Source organism: Camponotus vicinus, unplaced genomic scaffold, assembly GCF_025532165.1.
Source record: "Camponotus vicinus isolate PSW18456_S1 unplaced genomic scaffold, iyCamVici1.0 SCAF_6, whole genome shotgun sequence".
NCBI lineage: Eukaryota > Metazoa > Arthropoda > Insecta > Hymenoptera > Formicidae > Camponotus > Camponotus vicinus.
In genome coordinates, this window is record NW_028141978.1 from 13,036,774 (window position 1) to 13,049,620 (window position 12,847).

A 12,847-nucleotide genomic window follows, 5' to 3' on the forward strand; every position below is an offset into this window, starting at 1 on the left:
TTTTTCTTACTTTTGTAAGTTTTTTTAGAAGATATTTCTTTCTTTAACTTATATTTATTAGATCAATTTCTATTCATATTCTATTAAATCGTGTTAGCTAATTTTTATAAATTAGACTTTTAATAATTAATGATTATTTTATATATGTATCTGTGTGTGAAATAAACATATCTGTTTCCTTTGATTCTCTAATTATTTCCCTCATTAAATAATAGTTAAAATAATATTTGAAAAAATATAGAAAATAGAATGTATAAATGTGTTTAAAAACTTAAATATTATTTCAATTAAGAGAATTTTTTTTAAATTATTATTTTTCAATTAATAAATTCAACTATATTGCATTTTAAATAAATGTTTTCTATGTATCTTTATCTTTATTAAATCTCATTGAAAAATTTAAGAAAATCTTCGAACAATAATTTATTTAAAGAAAACAGTATATTTTACTATATTTTATTTGTGATATTTCTCAAGATTCTTTTTTTCTCTAAAAACTAAAAATCTTAGGAATTTAAATTTTTATTCTGTCCTAAATCGACATCTATTTCGTCAAGAGATGACCAATTCGTTCTATTATCCAGAGATTGAATCTAAATTTTTAATTTTCTCCCATACATCCTTGCGAGACAAAGAGGACTTGGAGACTCGGAAGAGCGGCGCTTGCATACTAATTAAGCAACCGTGCATAACTCCACCATGGTCCATTATTTATCGCTCGTCATCTCGAGCGATTAGCAACCGAGACCGCCACGAGGATCTCGGAGCTCGGAGCTCGTTAATTAGGTGATCCGAAGAATATTCAGCGTTCTCATGGCCGGCGCGCTCAAGATGGACATCTTGAAATACACTATATGCGTTTGGTCTCTACGGATCGCAAACTTCCGACGAGCAATTTTTAATATAAAAAGCCTATATGTCTCTTATTAAAAGTTCGAGCACGATTTTTATTTACTAATCATAGGTGTAGAAATATTTACGCTTTCTGTTACGTGATCACTGTGTGAATAATTGTTACAATTTTCCCTGCAAATTATTACATTTTCAATGTCATTTACCTAGATCGTTTTAGAGATATAAAGGCAAGATCTCGATAATTGCGTGTCGCGACAAATTCGCTTTATCCAACGGTAGAACGATATTCATTCAAGTATTCAGATTTATGTGATAAGATATACAATCTTGCGGAATCTAACGAGCACGTTTTGCTTGACACTCTCCGAAAAGCTGATACCATTAAGGGAACGATCGCTCGATGCTGGGAGGCGTACCGGAAGTTTCTGGGAAGGTTGGTCGCGTCAAAGGCAACGAGTTGGTCTCACTGTAATCCTCGCCGGAGTTACAACGTCGTCGGAAAGAACGACGGAATCACAAGCCAAGATTGAATTTTACGTTGACGAAACTGCCAAGATCCCACATCTTTTCAAGTTGCGCTATCAATCAACGAGTTTCGAGTGCTTTAAACTTTGACGTCAAGCTAAATTTAGAAGGAATTTTGTAACTCTTAGTTGTGTCTCGGTATTGCTCGGTATAAGTTTTATTCAAATCTTATCTTGCGGAATTTTAATGCGAAAACTAATTTAATAAAGAATAATTAATAAGTAATATATTTTATAAAGAATAAAGAACGAAAGATCGTTTTCTTCGATAAAAATATTGCGATTCATTTCTGCAAGATTTTGCTTCATCGAGTTCCAAATTTATTTGAATAAAATTTGTTAATATTGAAATATTTATAGAATTTCTTATGTGTAAAAAATATGAAATACCAAATGTTAAGTAAAATAACGTTATAATTCTAGAGAAATAACCATAAATGTGAACGATATTTATATAACTGCAGCTATTAATTTATCTGATAACATTTAACGCGTTATATTCGAATTCGAAAGGAAGAAGGCGAGAGAAAGAGAATAAGAGAAAAGTGTGTGATAAATAGTGGGAGTTTGCGTGTGCATGTATGTGCAGTTCTCGTCGCACGTGCCACCTGCAATTGCGACCGACGGCCCCAGACGCTGCCGAGGATCCACTGTCCGCCCACGCGAACCCGACGAAGGAGGAGACGGATCCGAGACCGTCGACCAGCGCCGAGCAGCACCTGTGAACAAAAGCAAAGAACACTGTGTAAATATGTAGATAGGAAATAATTAGGTATAGAAAAATCCACGTAGCTTGTAGAGGACTACACAATAGGATATAGCGGACGCGTCCACGAGCGAGTCGGCGAAAGGATCGACTCGACGGTTCGCGACAACCGGCGAGTACCGTCGTACGCGGATTTTATACAACGGAGTATATCCCGACCGCGGATGCGCAGGATAACGATCCGCATACCGATGGGACTTGAGCGCGAAAACGCCGAGAGTCAGAACATCAACGTCACGAAATGATAAGCTTAAAAACGATGAGTCGCGACGCGCGCGGAATCCGCGCACACGATACCGACCCACATTGTATAATTCCGTTATACTCGTGCGAGACGAACTCGGGAGAACCGAGGCGAACAAAGTTGGATTAGTTTATGTTAACGTACCGTTGTTATCCACCGATAATTTATTTTACATTTATGCATTTATAGATACCTCGGTAAGACATTTGATGATGAGAATTTTCTTCATTATCGTTGATTATACGATGGTTACCACGTTAGTCTATTTCCATCGCTATCGGACCAGAATCTAGCAATTCCGATATTGGCGGTAAAATATGCTGTTATATACCATTAATATCATCGTGGATTCTGAGTTTTAGCGAAGCTATAATTGTACGAAGCCACATCGTAGAGCCAAACCGCGAGAGCACAGGCATTCCATCGAGCGAATGAAACTACTTCTCGGGATGAAAGAATCACGTGGACGAAACAATGTCCGTATGCTTTTCATATGCAAGTGCTTTTCATATCCAAGCGACATGAGGCAACGCGCACCGGACAAAGGAGATGAAGGAAGGGGAAACATCTTTTGTTTCTTCCAGACTGCCCTCGTAGTCATGGCAAAAGGCAACGATCTGTCCGATGCAGCGCCCGCAACATTCGTCACCACCCACTCACGTGGAGTCAGTCTGTTCTTAGCAACAGAGATATAACGAGCATCGGTTTCTAACCAGGTTGGTATTGTGTGCGCATACTGACGTTTCATTAGCCTACTGTTCATGTGCTGTCATACTGTCAATTACGGGGCTCTGCTCTGCGGCTGCTCCTCAATTGGACTCTTTCCCAGCATCGCTGTTAGGATCGCTTTATAAGGGGATTATAATTATCCGATGTTTACGACGTTACATCCCGGCTCGTCTTTTCATTCCTGACGACAGCGAACGTCATTGCGTGAAAACGTGAAAAATACATTTCCTTAACTATGGTTTTAAAAGCGTTTCTAGGAACGTTTCTTATTAATGCTTTACGGTTAAAAAATATTGGATACGTTTAAGAAACATATATAAAACGACCGTGTGCTACCTGGGATGAAGACAAATAAATTTGGTTTGTCTACTCTGCACTGCTGGATTCGTTTCATGGAGTGCATTTTACATATTTCGTATAATATCGATTTTAAGGAGAGTTTTGCTGGGGGGAAAAATAAAATTTTTAAGCAGAGTAAAAAAAAACAAGTTCAAGATGATTTGAAATCGCAACTGATCATAATGGTTGATATTGTCAAACAAGGTTATGGAATGACAAATGATGGCAATACAGCTAGGCCATTTTTTGCTCATCCTGTTTCAAATATAATTGAAGTCGATAAGAAATTAATAGAAAGGTTTGCCAATATTTTACATGTGATGGCAAGTGGTTCTAAAATTGACTGTGATAAATTTTAAAGATATGCTTGATGAAACCGTAGAACTATTTGTTCATTTGTATTCTTGGTATAACATGCCTCCCTCCGTACATAAAATATTAATTCATGGTGGCGCAATTATGAAAAAAATGATTTTTCCTGTCGGATGGCTTTCTGAAGAGGCACAAGAGGCTGGAAATGAAATATTCAAAGCTGCGGGAACCCATAACAGTAGGAAATGTTCACGCAAAGCTAATAACGAAGATATTATGCATTATCTTTTAATATCATCCGACCTAGTAATTAGTAAATTAAGAGTTTCGAAAAATAAAAAAGTACAAGATTTAACAATGGAAGCAAACAATTTGTTAGTGGATGACCAACATTATAACATTCAAAATATGGAAATAAACGAAAATAATTGCTCAATAGAATTAGACAGTGATGAAAGTTTAATAGATCTGTAGATAATTTTACTTCTTCAATTAGTTTTATAATTTTTCTTGTTCGATTAGTTCAATTAGTTCTAACCATTTATTTTTGTTCTTTATGTTGCTCCATATAAATAATAAAAAAAAAATAATAAAAAATAAAAAAAATAATAAAAATGACTTTTTTTGCTAAATTAATGCTTTTATACATTTAAAAACTATATAAATTAATTAACAAAAACAAAATAAGAAAAATATAAAAACTTCAGTGACTCCAAAAACATAAACATCATATTGCATTTACATAAAAAAATATATTTGTGTGTGTGTGTGTGTGTGTCTATATTCAGATTCAAAATCACCGATCATCAAATAATCTGTAGATACCAAGTTTCAAACGATTTCTTTCATAATTGAATGAGTTATCGATTTCTGGACACTTTTTCCGGATTTCGTTCACTGTGCGGTTGTTTGTATTTTATTTATTTTTAATAATTTGCAGTATTTTTAAAGATCTCGCTCAGAAAATTAGTTCCTTGATCAGTTAGAATTTTTTCCGGTATTCCGTGTTCGAGTATTATTTTTGTGGCAAACTTTTTACTAACTGTATTTGCTTCCTGATTCGATATCGGTATTGCTTTGCTAAATTTAATTGCTAATGCTAAGTTAAATTATCTTGGAAAGTTAGTAAATATTTATTTCCGTTATATATATATAGTGGTAATCGTTAGCGGTCCGATAATATCTAACGCGCATTTTTCAAACGGTTTACTAGGCGTATCTGTACTTATTAATGATACTTTATTTTTTCGCGATAATTTATTTTTTTAACAAGATTCGCATTTTGCAATATATCGTTCGACGTCTTTGGTTAAACCTTTCTAATTGTGTTGAAGTCGGATTCGTTTTATTGTCCGTTCAATTCCTTGATGCCCTCCTGTAGGTGCATCATAATATTCGGAAAGTATTTGTTTTCTCTCCTCCTCTGTATATGTTTTTGCATGTTCGCTGCTTGTTTTGTCTTCTTTTTCTTCTTCTTCGTCTTCTTTTTTTTCTTCTATTATTAGGACTTCTTTGTTATTTATTTCGCTTGAGGGTCCTGGTATCACGTTGTGACTTAATGCGTCGGCATTCGCGTTTGTTCGTACCTGTCCAGCTTTATGTATTATTTTATAGTTGTATTCTTTTAATTTTAATCTCTATTGAATTAATCTTCCGGATCCGGAATCATTTACGTTAAATAACCATATTATAGAGGTTTGTAGTCAGTTACAATTTTAAATTTCGTTCCATATACATATGGTCTAAAGTGTTTAACGACCCAATTGCTAATAATTCTTTTTCCGTAGTATTATAATTTTGCCCCACCTTTGTTAAATCTCTGCTGTAGCGGGATTCTTTAACGTCTTAACGATGATTGTCGCTATCGCTAGTTGTCGATGTTTATCGCTTGCGCGATCGACGATGTCAACGCGGCGTGATTTTGTAACTTAGCCTTAACGATATCTGTCGATGCAAGATTCGTTATCAGCGTATCTACAAAATTCGATAACGATTTGGTAAATCTGACAACGTTGCAGTTTTTCGCTAGTAAAAATCTAGTAACTTTCAGCAGAATTTATGAACGCAAGAGAACATAACCAAAATCGCACTCGGAACTCTGTTTCAAGAGAGATGTTGAAAAAAAGAAACAGCATGGCGCAAAATGCAATGTAAGTATTTATTCAAGATGTTTTATACAGAAAATGAAAACGACATATACTTTATGAAAAAATACTATTAGATTTACAAAGAAATAATTGGAAAACCATTCTAATCTAATATTGTACACTATTCATTCCAATAGTTTTTTCACTAATCCAATAGTATTTTTCCACAAGAGAAACAAAATAATTATTTTATACTTTTATAGCAAGAAAGCACGAAGTTCCCGGACAACTTTATTACAATATACGAAAATGTTGGATTTCTTTTACTTAAACAAGGGTCTTGCTGAAGGAAAATTTAATGTGTTACATGGAAAAGAAATGACACAAAGAAAGTCGACAGAGTTAGCTGTAGAATTAAATAATATTGAAGGACCGACAAAAACTGCAGAACAATGGCGAGTAGTACGTATACATATAATATACATGCTTGGCGCGAATAATATACGTACATGTTATATGCGTGTATAATATATATTAAAAGTTGTGCATTAACTTCAATTTGGATTTGAATATATATTTTTTTACGAACAGGAAAAAAAATAAAAAGTAATTTTATGTGCTAATAGGTATGGAGAGACCTGAAAAGTCGCACTTTAGTGAAAGCACGTAATTTGAGAAAAGCTAAGGCGATGGGAAATAATAAAATAATTAAGCAATCTGCAGAATTATCCGAAATAGAATTGTGGGTTATTGGGATAGTCGGCGCAGAATTTATTGAAGATTGTGCTGAAAATATTTCGAAAGAGGTATATACATTATTGTATATTTGTTATTGTCAAACTGATTGTTTTAATTGTTTTAATTAATTATAAATACTCCATATATAATAATTTACAATGGACATTTACAAAACATATATATTTGTGTGTATATATATTTATACACGCAAATATATATACATATATATTTGTTTTATAATTGTTCATTGTAGAATTATTATATATAGAGTATTTATAATTAATTAAAACAATTTAAACATTTAATTTGGCAATAACGAATGTTGTATAATGAGCTACTGTAATATGTATCTATCTATCTATCTATACAATGAAGTATAATTGTCTAATGTCTAATACATAATACATGCCTGTTTTCATGTTTATAGTCTTTACAAAATGAACTAATTCGTGGAAATTCGTTAGTATTGACGGACACTCCACGAATACTAAATGTTTGCAACACTCTTCTACAACAAAATTTGCAAGACGACCCGCAAACTTCAAATGGAGATTGAAGTAAACATTTTTATTATTATAATTAATGTTAAAATAAAAATGAATATATCGAACAAAATTTTCATAAAATTATTTTTTTTTATTTAAAAGTAATTATCGATTATATACAAGTTAAGGAAATTTTCGAAGACTTAACAACAAGTAAGTTAGGTATTTCGATGGACATGTATATCATAGAAAAAGTGAATTGTTTTAATAAATAATTAATGACATTACTTATTTACATTAATTCTAATATATTTTTTATTCACAGTTATTTTTTATTCACAGTTATTTTTTATTCACAGTATTTTTTATTCACAGTTACTTTCTTGGATACTGACATCGATATCGACATCGCTACGATTAACAATGTTGTAAATGATGAAAATGCATCTAACAACATTCCCGCGCAAAAAAATTTTAATAATGTCAATGATAGACAGATGAAGAGAAAGATTTTAAGTATACTTTCTGCTGAGAAGCCATCGAAAGTATCAAATACTAATCGCAACATCAGTTCATCGGTCTTTTCAAGAAAATGTAATAAGGGCATAATATTCTATAATGTTATTGTACGAAAATTGAAAACAGAATTTTTTCAAATTTTCGTACAATGACATTATAAAATGTTTTTTTATAGTACTTTTATTATTTATGTTTATAATAATATTTTTTTACAAAATTGTAGCAAATTGTGAAAGAAGATCAGCTGAGCAGCTTCATTCATCGAGAGAGCAGTCTGAATATATTGCTCAAAAGCAAGGTGATGCTATGATGGTAAGAGAAAAATCTGGGAAACCTAGAATTGGAGTCGGTATAATTTTACTAATTGTAAGATTTACAACATGACTATATTGTAACCTTCTCAAATATTGCAGATACTTGCTGAGGCCTCGAAAGCTCATGCAGAAGTAGCTACAATGAATTCCTATGCCATGACAGAAGTGGCCAAGGCTGTTACAAAATTGGCGAATAATGCAGAAGTACAGGCTGTAAACGATGCGGATAGAATACGATTAATGGAGAAAGTAATACAAGTATTGGGGAAATTTATTACCAATCATTGATGAGCACTCCGAAATTACTCTCTTGCTAACTGTCTAGCTTCCGGAATCATGGGCATCACTTATTGTAGACAATACCTATATGATACATATATTAGAAATAAACAATCCAATTACATGAACATGACTTAATGTTAATATTAAGAAGGACATTACCTGTTTCTCTACAGACAGCCCAGTAATCCTTGTATGCATCAAATGAGGTGCAAGTACATCAATGAGATCAAATGTCAATTCTGGAGTTAAATGATATAATTCCTTGAATCCAACATCGGTTAAATCGAATGGTTCTTGTATTTCTCGTAATATCTGTCGATCTGCTCTCCGCTCGTGCGGCTCTCCGTGTTGCAAGATAGGCAGCCAGGCCCGAATTCATAGTCGTTTCTCAAATCTTAGATCTCGTTTCCAATCTCAAATTTTAGCTTTCAGGTTTCGAATCTTCGACATAAAATTTCAGTGCTAGTAGCTAATCATCCAATTTGGTTCTTCATGACTAAACGAGAGACAGGAGACAGGAGACTGAAATAAATAATAGTGAAAAAAATCAAAAAGCTTTAAAAGTGTAATTTGTGATAAATAACTTTTAATTATTTTGACTGCCGATTGGTATAAATTTATATTTTATATTACATATAATTTACGAACTATAATAATATTAATCTTTCAATATTGAAAAAGTAATTGCAAATTATTCTTTTTAAATTTATTATTTTGATTAAAACTAGTTCTTAATCAAAAATTTTATGCATATTATATGCATATATAAATATATTTTTAAAGATAATTAAAAACAAATTTAACAATTGTAGTAACAATAATGACTGCATACGAAAATTATTTAATAAGAACTTTAATTACTAAATTTTTTATTTTCATATTAGATTAATATGGAAGATTTAGATGACTTTTTGGAATTTATGAATATAGCAGAAGCTGCACATATAAAAATACCTAAACGTTACATCCGAGATCACTCAAATCCTTTTGAATTTTTCTATGAAGAAGCTTTCAAAAAACGTTTCAAATTTACTAAAGAAACAATTATGTATTATATATTGCCAATTATTGAAGACAACTTAGCAAAGACTAGTAACAGAGGTTTACCAGTACCACCTGTGTTGCAACTTCTTATGGCTCTTCGATTTTATGCCACTGGCAACTATCAAGTTAATAAAATAATTACTAAAATAAGCACTAATTAAATTGTAATTAAAATGATGTTTAATGAAATTATAAATATCAGGCTGTTACAGGTGACTTAAGAGGTTTCTCGCAACCAACTGTATGCAGATGTATTGCAGCAGTGTCGATAGCATTTGCAGAAAAACTTCATGAATATGTACAATTTCCTAAAACTCTAAAGGATCGACAAAAGAATATCAGAAAATTTTATGAAATAGCTAAATTCCCAAATGTTGCTGCTTGCATTGACGGAACTCTGATCAAAATTATCAATCCTGACAAAAAAATTGGAGAAATTTTCCTCAGTAGAAAAGGCTCATTTTCTTTAAATATTTTGGTAATTTTATATAACTACTTAAATTGTAACAAAAAATATTATTATGTACTGTACATATATGTATTTTTTTTATATATTTAGGCTGCTACAGGACCAAGAGGAGAAATTTTATATATAGATGTTCGACACCCGGGAATATATTGATTAAACTTTCATCCGATATAGATAAAATTTCATCCGAGATGGGTAAAATCCGAGATAGATATGATCAAAGATAAACTCGACGATATAGAAGACAAGGTCGAATTATCGAATATTCTTATTAGTACAGTCATATAACTTTGAGAATCTTCCGGATTAATGCAAGAGTATAGATGATGCATTCTACCGTTAGCCAGTTTGCAATCGCTTTGATAATATATCCGATGATTATCGTTTTGTATCTGCAAAATTTTCTAATCTTGTATGTCAGTACGTAATCATCAGCATAATCTTTTTTCTTAAGAAAAAACGTCTGACTATACTTTCAATTTATCGATTACCTAATTCTTTTCTCTCTAAATTATACGCTATTAAGCTTTGTTTACATAATATTACACAGTTACGATTGGCTTTATTATATGTATGTTTGGGGGATTAAAATAAACATATGAAACACAATAATGTGGACATATTTGTCGTTGTATTCGTAATATTATATTATTTACCCTTCTTGCGTAGATAATTAACACGCCAACTTACATTAGTAGTAACAGCGAATCTCTTATTGATCTTGTTCTATTATCATTAAATTTGATGTATACAACGCTATTGATATTAATGAATTGTACCATCTGCGCATGCTCAAACATAGTGGGATTGTGTCATCGAGCAAATTTATCTCTCACACGAAATCTTAAATTTAATGCAATACCTGACATCTTTTCGTAGAAAATTAGCCAGATAAACTGTCTACAAATATAAAATCTCTAATCTCGATGGCAAGGTCTCTCTTTTCGTTTCATCTTGATATTTAATAGACTTGCTCCGTTCGTTTAAAAATATGTCAATAAACCATCTTCGTCTTAATAACTGTCGTACGCGAATTTACTTACTTGTCACAAAAATTACGCCTTAAATATAAGAATTTTTCGCTTTTTATATCCGGTTGATAAAAAAATTTACAGAATCCATTATAAAAATTTACAGAATATGATTACCATTGCAATTCGGCGCGAGAAGCCATCAATTAATCAATTTTTCTTCACATTTTTTTTGATAATTTTCGAAGAACACGTCTTTTTTGGTGGCCTGCTTGTGCTCCATTTTTTTATTCCTCCATTTTTTCAACATATATATATATATATATATATATATATATATATAATTTTGTCTTGTATAATAACTTCGTATTTTTTTCTTTGTATTTATTTTTTCCTTTTAATTATCATTCTTGTTGTTACGTCCAGGGGACTTCACGATTCTATTCTTTTCCATGACCGGCGCACACGTGCACGACTCTCAAAAAATTGTTAATGTCAATCAAATTGGAATAGGATTCTCAGTAAGTGCTCCAGAAACGACAGCCAGGTATTAGCGGGCTATAAAATCATAAGAATTTGCATCCGGTCACAGTCAAGGCGCCAGCCAGTCAGCCGAAATTGATATTCTCCTATCACTTAGAACCTCGTAAAATCTCAAGAGGCTATAAAAAATAAAAGAAGCTATTCATGAAAACGCGAGTGACCGGATGTCGCGACGTGACACATGAATCTATCTTAATTTCAAGAGGACAGTAAGAGTCATCCCTTGCCTTTAGCAGATACACTCTGCACTTAGAAAGACATAAATTACTATCACCTCCGATACTGAGAATCCTAGGCCTTCCCGTTTTGGAAGACGCTCTCCTATTCGCGAACGAATGTAATAAAATTCTGATTTGTTACATTTGTTCTAACCGCCCATAAGAAGGGGAAGAGACGATGGAAATGTAACGTGAGTTTCTATTCGTTAACTTCTCCAGCTCCTCACCCTAGAAGAGGGTAATCCAAAAACGATATATAAGCACGCACTTCGAACGAATTAGGATCGATCAATCAATCAGTCAGTCAGTATTTTTTCGGAAATTTCACAGTCACTATTTTTCTGAAACAATCAGCATTATCAGAAGACCTTTAGAATCAGTGACTCAATAAGTCAACATAGTCAGTCAGTCGGTAAAATCAGTAAGTCAATATAGAGATATACAGTGATCATTACGCGTTTCCGTGATGCGAGCATACACTTTCGATCATCATCTAACCGCCACAAGTATCCTGTCATCCTCAACGCCAAAGATCAGGAGCTCAGTGAGAATCGCAACTCAATCGCCACTAACGTTTTTTCTTTATGGAAAATTGTAACTTAATCTGATCTTTAAATTATTCTTTTCCTCTTCTTGTTGACAACTTTTTATATTTTAAGTCTTGCATTGACTCTTAATGGAAATTGCGTCTCCTCTTTCCGACTCCATACTCACCCCACAATAAGTACACATTACAATTTATTTTTATTTTTTTTTACTACTTATTACTCTAAGATTAATGTAACTACCGGCCGAGCATAAAAAATAACGTTAGATTCAGCCCGCTTTGCCTCGACCGATGACCTCCGCACTTATGTAACACCCGCGAGATTAAGTTCCTTTACCAAAAAGGGGACCGTCGAGCGATTATGGACCGAGAATAGAGTAAGATCGACCCTTCTGGTCGTTGACTTATTTTCGGCCCTCCCGCAGGCTCGCTCGACCCGAGACATCTGCCCTTAAGGCACCTGCTCTCGGGATACAAGTGTTACGTCCTTCCTTCGGCCCACCCTTCCTCGGGCCCAGACGTAACACTTGTCATTAATCATGTAATTATCCACTTGTTATACCAAAGAGATTTTCCTCATTTTTAATAAATAAATAAATAATAAATATCCGTGTATGCGCCCCTACTCGACAGATTTTTAAATACATTTTTCTCGATAAATGAGAGAGCTTCAATCAAATAAGAAAAGTTATTGAATCATTTCGGTTTATTATGAGATGGAGAACCTTCTTCTCAATTTTCTACGATTTATGGCTCATTCTTTAGATTCGAAATAACGTATCATAATGAAATTTATTATTATTTTAACTTTGTGTGTGTGTGTTTTCAAAAACGAGACGTTCCATTCAAGTAATAAAAGCT

General features: G+C 32.9%; 3 protein-coding genes across 8 annotated transcripts in view; all 3 read left to right on the plus strand.

Annotated features, from left to right (window-relative positions):
- Nucleotides 1-12,847, plus strand: part of LOC145972640 (protein son of sevenless-like) — a 57,882-nt gene that overhangs the window by 36,505 nt on the left and 8,530 nt on the right. The gene's annotated exons all lie outside the window — the stretch shown is intronic.
- On the plus strand, nucleotides 2,627-7,548 carry LOC145972645 (uncharacterized). Of its 2 annotated transcripts, none has more exons than XM_083101395.1 (6): nucleotides 2,627-3,105; nucleotides 5,820-5,919; nucleotides 6,120-6,318; nucleotides 6,483-6,662; nucleotides 7,022-7,151; nucleotides 7,455-7,548. In XM_083101395.1, the coding sequence occupies exons 2-5, from the start codon at nucleotides 5,828-5,830 to the stop codon at nucleotides 7,148-7,150; spliced, it is 600 nt and encodes a 199-aa protein (XP_082957521.1). In that variant the 5' UTR covers nucleotides 2,627-3,105; nucleotides 5,820-5,827; the 3' UTR covers nucleotide 7,151; nucleotides 7,455-7,548. The 2 variants fall into 2 exon arrangements, with proteins under 2 accessions (XP_082957521.1, XP_082957520.1); XM_083101394.1 differs by having other exon boundaries at nucleotides 2,630-3,105; nucleotides 5,823-5,919.
- LOC145972646 (uncharacterized) lies at nucleotides 7,461-10,153 on the plus strand. The gene is made up of 6 exons (XM_083101396.1): nucleotides 7,461-7,673; nucleotides 7,822-7,910; nucleotides 8,012-8,874; nucleotides 9,125-9,363; nucleotides 9,441-9,716; nucleotides 9,798-10,153. Exons 1-3 carry the CDS (start codon nucleotides 7,577-7,579, stop codon nucleotides 8,198-8,200), a joined length of 375 nt encoding a protein of 124 aa, XP_082957522.1. The 5' UTR covers nucleotides 7,461-7,576; the 3' UTR covers nucleotides 8,201-8,874; nucleotides 9,125-9,363; nucleotides 9,441-9,716; nucleotides 9,798-10,153.

Bases quoted from the DNA above. Each gene is read 5' to 3' on its own strand.
- LOC145972645 (XM_083101395.1), top strand. From the start codon at position 5,828: ATGAACGCAAGAGAACATAACCAAAATCGCACTCGGAACTCTGTTTCA. The intron at 5,920-6,119 runs GTAAGTATTTAT...ATACTTTTATAG, and splicing joins AGCATGGCGCAAAATGCAAT to CAAGAAAGCACGAAGTTCCC. The intron at 6,663-7,021 runs GTATATACATTA...TCATGTTTATAG, and splicing joins CTGAAAATATTTCGAAAGAG to TCTTTACAAAATGAACTAAT.
- LOC145972646 (XM_083101396.1), top strand. From the start codon at position 7,577: ATGAAGAGAAAGATTTTAAGTATACTTTCTGCTGAGAAGCCATCGAAA. The intron at 7,674-7,821 runs GTAATAAGGGCA...ACAAAATTGTAG, and splicing joins ATCGGTCTTTTCAAGAAAAT to CAAATTGTGAAAGAAGATCA. The intron at 7,911-8,011 runs GTAAGAGAAAAA...CAAATATTGCAG, and splicing joins AGCAAGGTGATGCTATGATG to ATACTTGCTGAGGCCTCGAA.